Here is a 19,307-nt window from a genome sequence, read left to right as displayed (position 1 = left end):
TATGTTTGTTATACAGGATGAGGAATATTTCTAATTATATCTTACTAAAATATTTGGGTAGGGTACGATAAGCGGACCCGGTTTTTTATATTGAAATTGGCAAACGATATTACTTAATCATAACCATCGATATAATCAATCGATACTGATTAATTATTTTGAACTATTAACTTAAATAGTCTATATCAACAGCTGTAAACACTTTAAAATGATACACGTAGGGCAATATTTCAATTTTACATAAGTAATTTTGATTATTAAAAATGGCAGTCAATTTTAGAAAACTACACGACATTGCTTTGAAAGATGATAAGACATAAATAAAATATATTGTTTTTGTGGCTTCAACATGTTGGACTTGTACAGAAAACCCCATTATGTGAAATTTGTGGGAAAGAAACAACTGTAACTGTGAGAGAAGCAAATATGGTCGTCTTCAGTTTTCCTAATTTTTGTTGTAATAATTTGTTTGATCACTGTAAATATTACAATCATATTTTAATTTAAAACATATGATTGTTATTGAGGACTATAGATACTTTTATATCGATTGATAGCCTAGGATTTGAGATGCGAGTGTAAGGTATCAATGACTACATTCTTCGATATAAAAAAACCGGGTCCGCTTATCGTATCCTACCCAAATATTTAAATAAAATTTGAAAACCTAATCTTTTACTTCTAAATAAATTATTCTTTGTAAAAAAGATATTGTCAATATAAATAAATAGCTGAACATTTAAGCTTTTGATTGATACAAAACACTTCTTGAACACTCATTATTTACATTTTTGTAGTTCACTCCACATATATCACCAGTGATTCCAAGGAATTATTGTTGACAGACCAAGGATGTCACTTGACCTAAGGAATCATTGCTGACAGCCCAGGCGGTACCCTTTGTTATTGTAAAATCATCCATATAAAATCACTTGTAAAATCCTTATAAAAGACAGACAAATGTTTCCCAATGTAGAAAATGTATGATCTGGCAGCATGTTTCTATGTTGTATACAAGTAGATTCCACTTTTGACGATTTATACTAACAGTAAAATAAGAGTGCAAAATGCAAGAGATAGGTTAGGACTCACACTATTTACCTGGTATTCCCACTCATTTGTAACACCTGGAGGACATACAACATGAGTTTTAAGCGTAAATCAGCTGTAGATATGGGAAATCAGCTGTAGAATATCACCAATGATATATAATTTTGTTTTTCTTCATAACATTATACAATCAAACCTAAATCAAACGCACTGACATAGAGGTACAAATATAACTTAACACGAGTATAAGCTGTGTAAATCTGGGCTGGGTAGAAGCCATGGGACTCAACGTATTAACCAGCAACAACATTTCTTTGAATGATGATAGGTATCTGTTTTTGATAGTTTAATTTATTAGATACGCACACAGGTAACATGTTTGATGGGGTTTATTCCTACCATCAGCATCATGGTGGTAACACTGTCGTATTGCATCATTCAGTACTCTAGTATATTTTAACTTTGAAGTGAAGTATTATGTATCAATCCAAAGTTTTGACTTTCATTTATAACATAACATTATCGCCCAGAGAATTTGTCCAATTAGCAATTACATGTTCTATGAGGTTTTTATATGCAATTTTGCAAATTATCATATTTTACTATTACATATTTTTTTATAGGACACAACAAAAACCTTCTCTTCCAGTAAAATGTACATTTTAAATAATTGTATTATAATAAACTTTAATAATTTACTGCTTTAAGTAAAAATACAAAAAAAAGTCTTTATCAGATAATTTTACTTCCATCCTGTACATATATGTGTCTAGGTAGTCTCCCAAATTATATTATATCCTTTTTTAATTAATTAACTATTTTTTGTTTTATTTTGTCTAAATAACATCTTGTTTTTATCTTTGACTCCCAACTCTTTACACTGTAACTCACCATCAAGTTATTGATACCAACATCCATTTTTTTATATTTGTATTATATTTTTAAGTATAACATAAACAAACACTTGTTTAAAATCAGCTGTTTTGATATCCAACTACTACGTAAAATAACATTGATGTTATATTGTTTTCAAGTTTATATGGTAGATATAAATAATTTGTTTTGGCTCAATTTTCTCCTACATTGTATTGATGCAGCTCAATACATACAGAACTGCATCCCAATGATTGCAATGGTTTCTTCCAGGAAACCACACTTCTATAAAATGGAGGTTTCAGCATCAGTCCAACATAGTGAACCCAGAAAAACACAATGTTGTTATCTTTTAAAGCTATTTAATTTAGTTTTCTAAAGCTAACCGTCATCCTTTTACCAGATAATTAAACGTGATCGTAAGTGCCTTTGGCATCAACCCCCATTTCTGGCAGGAAATGAAAAACATCCCTTGATATAGTACCTAAGTTCAAGCTCAAATCACATAAGCTAAAGATGAACTTTAACCTATTCTATCTATAAAACGTACTTATGTACGAATCTATATAATGTAATAACAAATAGTAATCAGAGTACACTACAATAGGTGGACATGGTTTTTATATTGTTTAATGGAATCATTGATAGTATATATTAAATAACATAACTATCAATCAATATAAACTTATCTAAAATACAAAATAAAAGTCTCATGTTTGAGATTAAAGAAATTAATATAATACACACAGTAAAGTAATCTTGTGAATAACTAAGAGATCATAGTAAAAAAATAAACATTAAGAAAACATATTGAGAAAATTATTATTAAATAACAACAAAACAAACTAATTGAATCCAAAAACAAACATAGGCTTCGACGTTCCATGTAATATCATTTAGTTTCCTACACTTAACGACAATTTAGATAAGGTTAGTTTTAAAGTAGATAATGTAATGTTTACAATTTGAAAATGTGTTTACACTTGGTATAGATGATGTTGATTTCTATTTTTATTTTAGTTCTATAATTTTATTGATCAAATCAATTAGGATTTAGTATATTAAGCGGCTACCAACACAATTGAATCTTGATTATCAATACTATTGAATACAACATTTGACCTATAGATATTTATAATTTATCACTGCCAGCTATTTATATTTCATTTACGTATTGAGTAGGCCAGTGACATCAGCAAGAAAAATGGCGATGAACGTGCAATTATTGCCCCAAAATGTACTTTTATTGAACAATGTTTTAAATAGTTATCCAGCTTATTATTATTTTACAAAGTATCCAGCTTGGGTAGCTATAAGATAAAAGGCCTGAGCGGCAAATCACGAATTTGACGTTATCAACGTATTCTGCTCACCCTCCTGAACAAAAAATATATAGTACTAGGGGGTGCAAATGACAAATAACATGATTTTAGGGGGTATATTTATAAGTGGTTAAGTTTCTAATGTTTTAATGTTCAGTTTGTGTGCTTTGTCTGGATAATCTGTTTACTTGAATATTATCTGCGGCTGGGACTAGCAGCCTGATAACGTATCTGTTATCTAAGTTCTCTGGGGTAGAGTCAGTTCTTCACAAGATATCGTGTTCAGTAGATTGGATTGAGTGAGTGCATTACAATCATGAATCAACCATCCACTAGTTCGACCAACCCTAGTGAATTGTGTGTGTCGGAGTGTTTAGTAGGGCACGTAAAGAGTTTACGTTTTAACCGAAACGAAATTATTTCCTTTTTAATTGAACATGGAATTTTTAATAATGAGTGTATTTGTTCGTCGTACGGTCGCGTGTTGTTTATAAACCGGGAGACTTTGTTGTTTCGTTGCGATAGGAAAATTAGAAAAATTAGTAAGAAAAGAAGTTTTAAATGTTGCAATTTTAAAAAATCCACTTTTTTGTTGCTGCTGCTCAGCAATATCCTCCAACATAATAACTGGTACCTAAGTGTTCTCTGTTAATATCCATCTATACATGTTGTTAATATCCATCTATGTATATTTATATTTGAGTTTTTCATGATTTATTAAGTTTTTTAACTTTACATAATTGCCTTTGCATTACATTTCAATTTATATTTCTGATCAGCCCCTCTAGAATATTATATTTTAGGCTAATAGGTACTATCTCGAGGGATGTTTTTCTTTAATTGACATCAGCGCGGTTCGGCAGCACCGATGGCCGGAGGCACTCGTCTCATTTCGATAACAAGTAATTAGTTTGTTGCTCGAAATTAAGAAAAACATTGTTCATTTTGATTAAAATTCTGCTCATTTCAGTATTAATTTTCATTTACGTTTGCAAAGATGGCGACCCATCCGATGACGTCATCACAAGGTTGAATCATGGTCACAAAAGGTCACGTGACGCTCGACGTCGATGTACAACATGGAAATATTACTCCGTGCGTGAACAGTTGTTCCATTTTTTATGTTCTAGAACTTTGTTATTTCTCATTTCCACCCCATCAAACCTTATTTTTTTTTTTGTTCTATAGAACGATTCCAATAAGTTCATAACGCAAAACTCGTATTTTGCCGCTCCGGCCGTTTATATGATAATTACCCCAGCTTGTAGTGAGGAGATGAAAACTAGAATTAAAGGTGGAAATGAAATACCTAGTGCAAGAAAAGTCACAACAACACGACGTATAAAACACACCTGAGAAGACTTTTTTTGAACATTTTTAATTTGGTATTATGAATATATTGAAAATCGTGTACTATTTTAGTTGGAATCAAACTATGACTTTTGTTTAAGTAATGAATGTAGTTTTGACAGCAAAAGTACCTGCAAAAATACTATTAAGATTGGCTAAAGTAATTGTAAGTACTAAGCAACACTCAAACATAGTTTAAATAAGTTTAGCTATTTTATATAGCCTAATCTGAAACAAATACATTTATTTTACATATAACAGTATAACTTCACTATAATACGATTTTAAAAGCCTGAAACAACTCAGATCAAAATTATCGCTCAAAATTAATTCAAAGTAAAATCGTGTTTAGAAATTAATTCAAAGTGAAATCATGTGTTTGGTTATTGACTAAGTTAATGGCGGCAAGAGCAATGATGTTGTATTGTGTTCTTTGTTTCAGACTGTCAGCCATATTTATCCTTGAAAATGGTAAAAGGTATGTAAATGTTATTGTTTTATTTATAACATTTTACAAATAGGGCCTATACTGTTTTTATTTATAGTTAATATAATTATATCAAAGATTTAAAACCAGTAGAAGTATATTGTTCTTTGAATTACCTACTGTGCTCATTAACCGTAATAAGCATGGTTTTGTGTTGATAGTCTAGGCATTTCTAACTGATAATATGATATCCTAATATGATTATGGAGGTGGCCGCTTATTATACTGTTGCCTTTAGAGACTATTATAACTTACGTCATGATATCAATTAATTTGAATAATTCTTCTTGTGATAGTTGATTCGATTGCGGGACAAATTGTTGCAAAATATCGATTTCTGATATTCTTTTGTTAGCTACTTCACATAAAGTGTCAGAATATTTTTCAAAATAAGATTTCAAATGAACTTTTTCACTGCACCAGGCTCGTCGCCCTACAAATCCTTTCATGTATATTTCTTCCATTTCAAATTGTTATAGTTTTCAAACAAAAACTCAACATAAGTAATACCTGAGCAACAAGTTAAACACAATCAAAAAACTGAAATAAGAAAACGTTAAATACGAGAATTAACCAAACTTCTAATACTCCGACGAACTTTCTGTAAATATATGATTTCGGTATATCACTATTACACGGAATAAATTATTAAAATAAATTTTTAGCAAAACACAAAACAAAACATAACCCAACAACACTTGCACAGCCCTAGTGCAAACGAACACCAAACCCAAACAAAAGCATTAAAATCAAAACCAATGTATACGGAAAATTGCAGTTAATTGGCTATAATAATATCAGTAGTCTTTGACGGTCAAAGATACAGTCTTTGCAGTACAGTCAAAGGTGCTAAACATACAGAAAATGCGGAAATAAGAAAATACTACGAAATAATTTAATATACTACCAATATCTCTGAGGCCAAATTTTATTTTTAGCGGAAGTTAAATTTTTAAATCGATTTTTAAACTATGCATATGCAGAGTTTGATGTATACACTCATAAAATTTATGTTATTCATAATAACTAAATTATTGTTCAGAATTCCTATGTCAAACAAAAAAAAATTGTAGGTAGTTTCCCTTTTTTGCTTGTCGTACTTTGCATATCCTTTTCAGAGAATAGAGCTACATCCATATGGGGATTGTGTGGCGGAAATTTTGTTCGGTAAAACTGCATTTACACTGGCAAGAAATATTTACTATCCATTAATCAAAAATTGCTAACATAAACGGGAAAAAAGAGTTTAGCAAGCAGCAATGTCGCAACTAGTGACGCACTTTTATTCCCGAGATTTAGAGAGTATTGTTAGGTCCGGATATTAAAATTTCAGTTTTAAAAGTTCCCTAAAATTACTGCTGTGTATCATAGACTCCAGCAACAGCCAACGATGTATCTGTCACAAGAATTACCAAAAATACTCTCTATTAAAATTGATAGAAGTTAGTTCTGTTCTTTAAAGCTTAGATACATTTGTTGGTTAGAGTAATAAAATCATTTAAGTTCCGTAATAATTTTCCTGAATTGGATTTTAAATGTGGCTTATTTTTTATTATTACCACAGTTTACTCAATATAATTTGTGTTCAATAGTTTTATATAATATACTTATAATGACTGTTTATATAGTTTGCCGCTAAATAGCGGACAACAAAACAATGTTTAAAATGACAAAAGAATAATGAATAATGAATTGAGTTAGCCAGTTCCAAAATGAGTATTGTCCACAACAAATCGAAAATGAGATTTTAATGGCTTTGTGGCTTTGGATTCAGAATTTTAAGCTTCTTTGATTGGTTAACAGATTTTGTTCCAAAAAAATCCTGTCCCAGTAATAATAAGTGTATAATTTTGTGGTTATTTCCAAGATGAGTCTTGTCCATGAACAACTTTTTCAAAGTAAGTCATGTCCATTTTATCCACATAGACGTTTCAAACGAAGTATTGTCCCATGAATACAGTTGTGATTTTAATATGTTTCCTGATTGCACTGAATAAGACCGGCTGTTTGACTTTATTACAGTACATAACGTGTTTAATTCTTAGTAAGAATTATTTTTTACGCGTTGGCTAGCTTTCTGCTTGAGTATTAAACCATCTGATGCTGAAAACCTCCCATTTTTGGCTCTTCTTGTATACTTTGCGAATAAATATACGCTGATTAACATCATCTACTTATAAGATGGAACAAGTGGCAATAATTAGTGATTCATTTATTATATAAATGAATATAAACCGTGAACCACACGTAGAAGAAGATGATGTACCAATGCTGGACATTTCTAAAATTATTTGATTTTTAATATTGTTGCAGCTTTAATATTTTTAAGTATCACGTACTGTTTGCTCATTAATGAAGGCTACCATTTAGTACACCAAACATTTTAAAGCTAAAACTAATTAAATGTTGATGACATCATTTTACATTGTAGAATAAAAGAATATTCCTTATGTTGACTATTTTTATTTTCTTGTATTTAATAAGATTTGTTTCCATAGTAAGTCTTGTCCACAGCCAGCTGTTTCAAAACGAGTCTTGTCCAAAGTGACGTTCTAAAACGAATCTTGTCCAACATACAATTCGCTATAACTGCTTTATCTATTTATGTAGGCCACTGAAAATTTATATAAAATGTTCAGATCATGCATACAAATATTTTAGTAAATAATTCAAGAAAACTTTTATTGTAGAATTAATTTTAAACGTTTTTTTTTCGTTTACCGAAAGTTTTGGAAAGTGGAGAAGACTCATTTAGGAACTCACCAACTCAATTTATTCCGACATCAAATGTACAACATTACACAATTATAATAACTCAGAATTGACTGACCACTTTTGCAAGTAGTATGGTCAGTGGACAACAGAATAAAACAGGTTTATTATCAGAGTTCAGTCTATAGATTCTAAAAGATATCATCTGGGCTGCTCCCCGTACAAAAATTTTACATTGGATTTAATGTACTTTACAATTTAAATATTAAGAGTAAGGAACACGAATCGTTCAAACCATATAAAAAAACAGACAGCAATGTATACAAATTCGAAATAGTTTTAGTTATTTAAACAGCAAAATTTTATTCAAACTATAAAACATAGAGTCTTACAGGGATTTAAAAGGGTTGCCAGGTGTGATACAGGTGGATGGTTCAGTGTGCCTCTACGCTGACGATACCAACATCACAATTTCTGATAAAAGTCAAGAGGAAATTGAGCTTGAATCATTTCTAAGTCCTACAACTGTAAAGAATTTTCAGACACTAAAAATATCCTACTAAATCCAAATAAATCAAATTTTATTTTATTCTGTACAAAACAAACTAGATCAAAATTAAAGTCAAACATTTATATAGACAATTCACAACTGAATCAAGTAGAAAACTCAAAATTTCTTGAACTAATAAGATAAAAAAACATTTCGTAGACCAACACTTAAGTTGGCGTGTTGACCATGCAGTAAATAAAATGTCCTCTAGACTTTAAACTCTACGACAAATGCAGAGAGTATGTAATATTGAAACGTTAAAAATCATTTATTTTGCCTTAATCAATTCACATGTCTTATGATATAAGCATGTATAGAGCTACAACTCGTTAGACAAATTATCCATCAATCCCAAAACATAACTAAGAACCTTTTAATAAAAAGCCCATAACTGCAGGATCCAAATTCTTGTTATTTCTTCCAAAAGAATTTCTAAAAATGTCACAACTTTGCATATTTAAAACAAAGTTAAAATAATTTTTAATAAAAAAAGTATACTTATTTAAAGAATATTTTGAGGTAACTTAGTTCATATTACAATTTAGTAGTTAATAAATAGTTGCCAAATATTGTAAAATCAATGTTGTCATTTAAATAATATTTTGAGGTAAACTTCTTTATTTAATTATTTATATAGTCACTAAATAGACATATTGTAATATAATAGTTGACGATATGCTGTATTATATGTATTTATATGTATGTATGTGTATATTGTGTAAATCTTTAATAAAGTGAATTTGAATTGAATTGAATGGAAATATCGTATCATACAATTTTCATATTGTGCCACATATACGAACCGGAACCTACAACTTTCCGTATCTGGTGAGCTTGAGAGGGTACGACAACGAAAGCATTGCCTTTTCACTGTTTTATTTTTGACGTGACAACGTCTTAAATTAGGTTGCGGCTCGGAGTCACTCATGAAAAAGTGTAACGCCCGGTAACGTTACGATGCCCGTCCAGTGGGTCCGCCGCACGGGATCCGCACGGGATAAAGCAGATAACTGTGGGTCCGCCGCACGGGATAAAGCAGATAACTATGTTTATTCGTGAAAATGTGGAGTGCTTAGATTCGTCATTTACATCAACTACAACAATAAAGGTAAATAATTGTACACTGATATTTCATTATCGTAAACTATGATTGATTGATTAATTGTTAGATTGACACAAAAGTTGAGAAACTGAGTTTATAGGTTATGTCATACTATTGACAAATGTTGATAGTGTTAAGTAAATTATTAGTTTAAATCACTCTGCAATCAATCGTAATTCAGTCGATTGAGAAGAAACAGCGCGTATTGCTAGTCAAACATTTAAAATAACAAATTATAACCTCTAACCTGTCATAACAGTGCGACCAAACAAACGAACTAAACCGACCAATCACCACGCGCGGAGTTAGAATTTAACTGTGTTTAGCAAGAATTTCAAATTCCAATTTTAGTAAATGTTTTATTCAACTTTACCATTTACAATAAAAATTTTTAATTAATTTCAAATTATGTACAATGTTTTAGTAAACAAAATATATTTCTATAGTTAAAATTTGTGCAATTCTTATTTTCATTCAATTCCTTGTTCCTATTGTGCAATTTAATAATATTCATATCAATAAATATTCTACCGAGAAAAAGACGTTGTCACGTAAAATCTTCGCCCGTAAAACCGACTTTACAGGCAACCATATTTTTATTTTTGACGTGACAACGTCTTAAATTAGGTTGCGGCTCGGAGTCACTCATGAAAAAGTGTAACGCCCGGTAACGTTACGATGCCCGTCCAGTGGGTCCGCCGCACGGGATCCGCACGGGATAAAGCAGATAACTGTGGGTCCGCCGCACGGGATAAAGCAGATAACTATGTTTATTCGTGAAAATGTGGAGTGCTTAGATTCGTCATTTACAACAACTACAACAATAAAGGTAAATAATTGTACACTGATATTTCATTATCGTAAACTATGATTGATTGATTAATTGTTAGATTGACACAAAAGTTGAGAAACTGAGTTTATAGGTTATGTCATACTATTGACAAATGTTGATAGTGTTAAGTAAATTATTAGTTTAAATCACTCTGCAATCAATCGTAATTCAGTCGATTAAGAAGAAACAGCGCGTATTGCTAGTCAAACATTTAAAATAACAAATTATAACCTCTAACCTGTCATAACAGTGCGACCAAACAAACGAACTAAACCGACCAATCACCACGCGCGGAGTTAGAATTTAACTGTGTTTAGCAAGAATTTCGAATTCCAATTTTAGTAAATGTTTTATTCAACTTTACCATTTACAATAAAAAATTTTAATTAATTTCAAATTATGTACAATGTTTTAGTAAACAAAATATATTTCTATAGTTAAAATTTGTGCAATTCTTATTTTCATTCAATTCCTTGTTCCTATTGTGCAGTTTAATAATATTCATATCAATAAATATTCTACCGAGAAAAAGACGTTGTCACATAAAATCTTCGCCCGTAAAACCGACTTTACAGGCAACCATAATGTTTTTTTAATTCTATGGCTACTATAGAGTACCACCACCGTGAAGTCAACGTCACTTTATCGTCCAGACCGTGAAGTTGTCGTCCATTTGTATTCCGTGCATCAATGTTGCAGTTATCAATCTGAAGGTGCTCACAAAAATCAAAAACTGACATATATTTTATAAAGCTAATTATTAAAAAGCGATCTTACACAAAATCTATACAGTTTTTTGTATTTATTATTTTCCACACAGGTTTCCCGTTAAATGTACAATAAATAAAATTCCCAAATATAATAACTCAGCCGTAGAAAACGTATTATTAAATAGCCGTTCTCTACTAAAAGTCACTCCTGAGACTAAACCAAACAAGTGCCTGCAATGAAACTTTGTACACAAATGCTCTGTATGCTGCATTTTAATATACCAACGTCAAAAAGGTGGTGTCGGCCGTCAGAGGTCCTATCGTCTAAATTAAATGCGCCGTTAAAGTGACGTTAACTTCACGGTGGTTAGAGTACCTTAGTATATTTACATTATAGTCTACTACATCTCACGAGCTCCTCATGCAGCAGAGAAATGGGGTGATCAAAACAGGCGGAGAGAAAGAGTGGTGATGGAGGGGCCCCTCCTGCCAACTACAGATAGCCCGTGTATTGGAATAGTGGAATGAGCAGTCCGCGCGTTCTCGCTCCGTACTCCTCTGATTTTAATTTAGTTCAGTACTTGGCAAACCTATTAAAATGTATAACTGTATTTTCAAACCCCTTTCCGTAGTTTAGTACAGCATACATATATTTAAATTACATTTTCAAAGCTGCATGTTGCAGGATGCAACACAATTAAATTGCAGACAATCAATGTGTCAAACCTCTTAAAATGTACCACTGTGTTTTTAGCTCCTACTCTGAATTAAACACCTTTCAGTAATTTGGTATAACATACATATATATTACATTTTCAAAGCTGGATACTGCAGGATGCAGCGCAGTTAAATTTATTTCATTAAACCTTGATTTTACAACGTAATTAATGACAGACAATTAATCTTGTCTACATACAAATAAACCAATACAACGGAGTATCCAAAGACCCAAAAAGACGTAAGGAAGTCTAAAGCCGTGTCCACACTATGCCGCGGCTGGCTTTTGGCAATGGCTACACGTGAGTTGGCATTCAGTCGCAAAATGTCTGACGAGGAGGATGTACTAGTTGCTTTAGGCGCGTTTGTAATTATCAATCACGAAAAAATTGCGTAAACGACGGTTTTGGGTGCGTCCAAAGCCTTCAAAGTAGAAGAAAATACGGAACTAGTGAGTTGATGAAGGATTTGGTATTGGATGATGAAGACGAATTAAATCTCGAGTACAGATATGGATGTGGTTTTCAAAAACTTTTTTTCGAATGAAAAGTAGTGACTTTGAAGATCTTCTAAATAAGATAGCTCGTATCATCCAGAAAACGAGACACGTCCTTCAGAAGTGCTATTCCTCCACATGAAACGCCTTGCAGTTACTCTGCGGTTTTTGGCAACGGGAGACTCTTACCACTCGTTAAGTTACACATTCAAGATTTCAAAGCAAATAATATCAACCATCATCCCGACTGTTTGTGAAGCAATTGTCAGTGTATTACAGGATTACATCAAGGTAAGAAAAAATTGTATATTAGAAAAAACCTTTATTTGGTTAGACATGCGTCTCAAGTTCCGAACAAAACACTCTCCATTACAAATGGAAACCCTTATTTACTTAGTTTAAAATGAGTATTAAGTTAATTACAATAACAAAAATGAACAAAAGTCTTAACTCAAATTTGAATTTTGAAGAGATGAGGTGTAAAATTCTCATTTATTTAAATTTGTAAAATTATTATTACAGGTGCATCAATATATTGTCCGATAGAGTCATTGTCCGTATGGGTTGATAGCGAGGAGCTTATGACTGAATCTGGAGAGTTTTGCCTGTGTGATTCCGTGAAAAGACAGCTGCTCAACTACATGGGTTTGGATTGGGACAAGCTGGTGGCATCGGGACAGAAATCGGTTGTTGTACGTAGTTCGGTGTTGGGTAGAATGGCTGTGAGTAAACTTCCGCCGATTGGGTTGCCATAGTCGTACTTGCCCATTTCTGCTTCAAACAGAATATTACTAATAAGGTGTTTTGCAATTTTTCTGAGCATTTGATGATGGGAGGTCTTTAATACGCAGTCCTACTTGCTCTCCAAAAGATTTGAACTGATCCATACCTTTATGCCGACCTTGGATACTTCTCATAATTGACAGAGCTTCTTCTGTAGCTGTAGTCTTTTTTTTCTTTTGTGGGCCTCCGCCGCCTGGCCGATCAGACTGTTCCTTTGGCAAACTTACACGTTTTCGAGGCGTTTCTCCACTTGGTCCAGCAACTTGGTCCTGGTTGACAGTTTTGCGATTGGTTTGCAGTATCTCCATCTTTATTTGTATGCTCGTCCTAAAAAAAAGGAAAAGATTAATGATTGGATAATGAATATTGCTATATTGTTGTCATTTTGTTTCAAGATGCCCAAAAACAGAAGCAGAGTGGAAAGTTATTTCAAAAAATTCAATGATAAGTGGAATTTCCCAAACTGTGTGGGGGCCTTTGATGGGAAGCATATTGTAGTTGCAAGCACCTATCCATAGTGGCACAGAATATTTTAACTACAAGGGGTTTTTCAGTATAGTTCTATTTGCGGGTGGTAGATGCGCACTACAACTTTATCTACGCAAGTGTTGGTTGTCAAGGAAGAATATCAGACGGAGGTGTGTTTAGTCACACAACATTCAGAGATTGTCTGAGGAACAAACACAATGCATCTTCCTCCTCCTACTCCTCTTCCTGGAAAAGAACAGATAAAACACCGTATGTTTTTGTGGCCGATGATGCTTTTCCTTTATCGAAGCACATCATGAAAACCATATCCAGGTATTCAAAAAAAAGGACTCTAAAGAAAGAGTGTTCAACTATCGGTTAAGTAGAGCACGTAGAGTTTCTGAGAATGCATTCGGCATAATATCCTCTGTGTACCGCATACTACAAAAGACCTATGCTATTAAAACCAGAATGGGCTACGCTGGTGGTGTTGGCAGTACTTTATCTGCACAACTACTTGAGGAAAAGTAATTCCAAAATCAGTGTACAACCCCGTGGGAACATTCGACTCTGAGTGCTCAACTACAGGTGAGATCAATCCAGGACATTGGAGACAATCCCCTTCAAATCAAGCTTTGGTCAACATTCCTCGAACTTCAAGAAGAAGCACTGATGAGGCACAAGCCACTAGAAAAGAATTTGCAGACTTCTTCGCTTCCCCGGCTGGAAAATTATCCTTTCAACAAGATGACAAATAATTTAGCCCTAACTATGTAATATGTGTTTGATATGAACGTAAAAATATAATTACTAATACTTACTGTGTCAATATATATTTACCTGCGTGATTGTGTCCGTCGTTTTCGTTAGGTGTATTTCGATCCTGGAGAAATAGCATGTTGTTATAGCAAAATACCATTTACTCTTGTACACATCAGAATTTCCCGCACCAGACTTACTTGAGTCTCTCTCCTTTTTTATTTCACGTAAAAAATGGCACACTAGGTTTTTAATTTTCTTTTCCACTACTGCTTTGTCAACACCAAAAACATCTGCTATTTCTTGAAGAGCATCTTGTTTCTTGTTTCTGTCTTTTGTACCCTTTCAAGCGACAGTCCCACAGAAACAGGTTTTATCACGGTAGAGCTCAATAAGTTGACACACTTTATCGTTTCGTCCACTCCATGACTGTACTCGGCACTGTCTCAGCCACAACTGAACCACGTGCATGCCGCGTGAAGCCAACGGTTGGCTCGTCCCCACTACCGGCTCTCACCGGCTTCCTTTGATGGAGACCGACACTAGAGCGATTTTCGTTGGCAAAACCATTGGCTCAGCGGCATATGCCAACGGCCACGTCTACATTGCATTGGCTTTGCCAACGCGGCATTGCCAAAAGCCAACCGCGGCATAGTGTGGACACGGCTTTATGTAACAAAGTAACCTCGTTACATTCAGTGGCGTAACTAGAAAACATTCGAGGGTGGATTAAACATCCAGGAGGATTAAAAAGAGCCCTACTCGCAAAATGTAGAAAGTTGTTTGTTTACAAGTGAATTCTCAATTTAATTGTACTTTTTTTAATTTTCTTAGTTACTCAAAATGTGATTGTAAGCATTCATGCTTGCAAACATTTAAACTTTACAAAAGATTCGAGACTTGTGTTCTTATCATAGTAATTAAATAATGATCTTCAGGGTCTCCAAAATACAAAATCAACAATTAAGTTGAGTCCTTTAATTGCATCTTTTGTATTAAAATGTAAACCAATAAAATTGTTTTGTAACATTATATTTGGTTCATTGCATTTTCCAACTGCCTTAATCAAATAAATATAATTTGTAGGTTACATTACTATTAGTTAGAAATTATTCGATAATTGCCATGTACTATAGATCAGGTCAGCATTATAATTGCATACGCCAGACGACACAAGTCAAATATCAGGCTTGGTCGAAGTTGCATGCACAATTTCAAGTCTATAGCTTATTTTTCATTCTCGATATATCCAACAAACAGACAGAGAGCTATTGCTATAAGTTAAAACTTGATCGTAATAATTTGAGGTTATTAAGATTTTGTATTTATAAATGATGTCACGTGCTATGTTAGGTATTTAAGTCAGGTAGTTGTCATTGATTGTGTCATATTTCTATAATTATGTTTTTGGTTGAATGTTTACTCGCAATGTTTACTTCAATAAATTATATAAATTAGTGTAATTTTAATTGTATCGTAAATCTGTATATTCGTAGCTTTAGAGATCAGTAGGACTAAATTATTTTCATCATTTTAAATCATTTTAAAATCATTTAAAATCATTTGTGTATTACATAAATATTTCTGTAATATAAGTGTAATATTTCTTACAAAAATATAAGTGTTTAAAATTGTAAACCAAACATATACTCATATAATATGATCTTTTTTTTGACAATTTTATTTACAATCTGTTCAGTCATTCTTAGAACAATAATTAAATTAGATAAAATAATAAATTAACACGAGTTAGTCTCTATCCAGCGATAGAGCTAACACAAATAAATAAGAAAGTTTGAAATTAGAACCTAAGAGGTAAGTCCAGGATTGAGTGTCTCTTCAGACGTGTAACTGACGCACTATTATCCAACAGGTTCATCGCAAGATAGTTCGGATGAGAATACAGCTTGTCTTGGTACTTCTTGCTGTAGCGAGTTATTTCCTCTTTTACTGTGGGAATTTTGGTGTCTTGATGTATTAATTGATTAGTTATATACCACGGAGCTTCCAGAATGTTCCGAAGGACTTTAGACTGAAAACGTTGGAGAATTTCGATGTTGGAGTTACTGGCTGTACCCCAAAGCTGTATACCATAAGTCCAAACAGGTTTCAAAATCACCTTGTATACTAACAACTTATTTCTTAATGATAATTTCGACCTCTTGTTTAAAAGCCAGGATATTTTTTGAATTTTGAGTTGAAAAATAATTTTTTGTGCCAGATATGAGAACGGCAAGTTAGTCTTCGGTCTAGATGCATACCTAGATATTTCACTTTTTCAGATTGGGGGAAGAGGACATTATTAAGAGAGACAGGTGGGCAGTTAGCAGGCCTTGTTGTGAAAGTTACATGAGTGGACTTGGTTTCATTAACCTTCACCCTCCATCTCTCAAGCCACTCCGACAAGTCATCCAGCTCAGATTGTAGTCGTTGGGATGCAGTTCCTGGGACTTCATGAGAGGCTAGTATAGCGGTATCATAAGCAAAGGTGGCCATGGTGACATCGGCTCGTACAGGTATGTCAGATGTGAAGAGGGTGTACAAGATGGGACTTGTGAATACACTGCCTTGTGGAACGCCCGCCTCAATTTTGTGGAGGTCGGAGTATTTGTCTTGAAATTTGACTCGAAAAAACCTGTTTGACAAATAGGACTTGATGACATTAAAGAAAGAATGAGGAACTAGTAGTTTTAATTTATAGAGAAGACCCTCATGCCAAACTTTATCAAAAGCCTGACTGATATCAAGAAAAACAGCCGAGCAGTATCTTTTTGCTTCCAGATATTCCTTCACTACATTGACCACACGATGAATCTGCTCAATGGTAGAGTGCTTCTGGCGGAAACCAAACTGATGGTTGGGGATAATGTTGCCGCTATCAATAACTTGCTGAAATCGTTTTAGAAAAGCTTCTCAAAAACTTTTGAAGTCACAGGCAATAGACTTATGGGCCTATAAGAACTAACCTGATGTGGAGGCTTCCCAGGTTTAGCTACCATGACAATTTCCGATAATTTCCACTGTGCTGGAAAATGCCCAATTCTCAATATTGCGTTGAAGATAAAAGTCAAAAACATAATAGCTTTCCTCGGCAGTTCTTTTAAAATCCTTCCTGTAATGAGGTCATACCCAGGAGCTTTGTACGGCTTCAATTGTTTCACAATTATTTCAGTTACTTCAGAGGGAGTAAAGGGCTGAACAGGAAGTGATAGTTGGGTAGGTGATTCTAATAAGTATTCAATTTCTGGGTCAGGAGCTTGAGCTGAGTCACTAGGCTTGAACACATCGCGTAAGTGCGTAGCGAATACTTCAGCTTTCTCCTTGTTCTTGGCCCAGCCACCACCTGGCAAGATAATCGGAGGAATCGGCACTCTTGGACTAGTCATGTGTTTAGTAGTTTTCCACATTGAATATTTCGTGTCTTCTGTAGGAGTTAGACTTGCAGTAAAAACCTGAAACCTTTCACTATTGAAGTTAGATAACAAACGTTTCAAATCCCGCGCCGCTCTATTAAAGTTGTTTTTATCACGACTATTCCTGGAATTTTGCCAAATCCTACGAAGTCTTCTTTTTTGAGCAATCTTTTTCTTGATGCTAAGAGAGTAGTTCAGGCCATTAGTGGTTCCATTTCGTTGATACGGCGTTGATTGCCAAGCACACTTCTGGACTGTCCTGTTAAACAATTCAACAGCTTCAACTATTTCACCATTTGTCTTCAAGGAAACGTGTAAATGCAAGTTTTCATCAAGAAGAGATCGAAATTGGTCCCAGTCAGTATATTTAGAACTTAACCGCAGTGGATCCTCTGTAGTAATGGCAGATGAACTTAAAGTGAAGATCAATGGAGAATGGTCTGAGGATAAATCAAGACAAGATTCTACACGTGTGTACGTTTGGGAAATACCTTTAGTCACGAAGAAATCAAGCAAATCAGGAATTTTTAAGGGATCAGTAGGCCAATAAGTCGGTTCTCCTGTAGAAAAATATTGATAGTTATTGTCGTTGATAGTCTTAAGGAGATTACGGCCTCTGGGATTGCACAGCCGAGAGCCCCACATGGTATGTTTCGCATTAAAGTCACCCCCCGCAATAAATCTACAACCCAAGGTATTGAAGAAGTCGCTGTATTTCTGGTATGAAACGTTATGACGAGGAGGGGTATACACAGAAGATACTGTGAGTGGACCCGACCAGTCTTCAATCACAACACTGGAAGCTTGAATATAATTATACTTATAAGCAGGTATGGCATGGTGTTTTATACTATTTTTAACTAATACCGCACTACCACCATGAGCAGTATTACCTGGATGATTACAGTGATACAGAGAGTAAAAAGGAATTTTGAAATGTGTCATATCTGTGAAGTGAGTTTCGGAGATAAGCATAATATCAACTTTATGAAGACCAAGAAATATTTTAACCTCTTGAGTATGGTTACTCAAGCCATTGGCGTTCCAAAGTGATATTCTATAAAAATTATTCATTTTAGCTTCGAAATGACGGAAGACAATAGGTTCATTAAAGTACATATCTGTTCAGCCTGCTGTATCATTATTTTTTCAAATTTGCTGAAAAAGTCGTTAAGTGTTTTACTTAAAGCGTTTTGAGTACTGTTATCTTCAGACATCGAGTTGGATGCCACCTGTGCATATGATCGTCCCGGCAGGATTCGAACAGTGGATGGACTGGGAGGTCTTACCACTTTCTTGGGCTCCCCGAGGTGATTGATCATGAGTTTTACTTTCAGGTACTTTGGGTCTGATCGGGGAAACGATTTTTGTTTAAGTTCGCGGTACACAGAACAACCTTTGTAGTTCGCCGGGTGGTTCCCCTCACATAGAGCGCAGGTGGGTGGGGTATCACTGGATTTCAAACATGCCCGTGTGTCATGGTTCTGGCCACATTTAACGCACCTGTAAGGGTGCCAGCAATACGTTTTGGTGTGTCCATAATTTTGACATCGCTTACACTGAACGATCTCGGATTTCCTGAGCGGTGGTTCAAAGGTAATTTTTGCATTAAGGAGGTACTCGATATTAAATATATCTTTGTTACACGGATTTGGTTCCAGATCAACAAAGAACATTGAAAGA

General features: G+C 33.9%; 1 protein-coding gene across 3 annotated transcripts in view; it reads right to left on the bottom strand.

Moving 5' to 3' along the window:
• The window catches only part of LOC124368241 (snRNA-activating protein complex subunit 3-like), a 33,043-nt gene extending 27,217 nt beyond the window's left edge, over positions 1-5,826 (bottom strand). The window contains exon 1 of one of the 3 annotated variants that reach the window (XM_046825518.1): positions 5,338-5,826. In XM_046825518.1, coding sequence (XP_046681474.1) covers positions 5,338-5,546 — 209 coding nt within the window. In that variant the 5' untranslated portion in view covers positions 5,547-5,826. Of the gene's footprint in view, positions 1-787; positions 1,028-1,101; positions 1,207-5,337 lie in introns of those variants that run through there. The other 2 variants (XM_046825522.1, XM_046825529.1) reach the window with 2 other exon arrangements.
• Positions 5,827-19,307: the final 13,481 nt, after the last annotated feature.

The sequence above is a fragment of the Homalodisca vitripennis genome, chromosome 1 (genome assembly GCF_021130785.1).
Source record: "Homalodisca vitripennis isolate AUS2020 chromosome 1, UT_GWSS_2.1, whole genome shotgun sequence".
Taxonomy (NCBI): domain Eukaryota; kingdom Metazoa; phylum Arthropoda; class Insecta; order Hemiptera; family Cicadellidae; genus Homalodisca; species Homalodisca vitripennis.
Note: the sequence above shows the minus strand (reverse complement) of the source record. Positions and strands in the feature narration are given on the sequence as shown.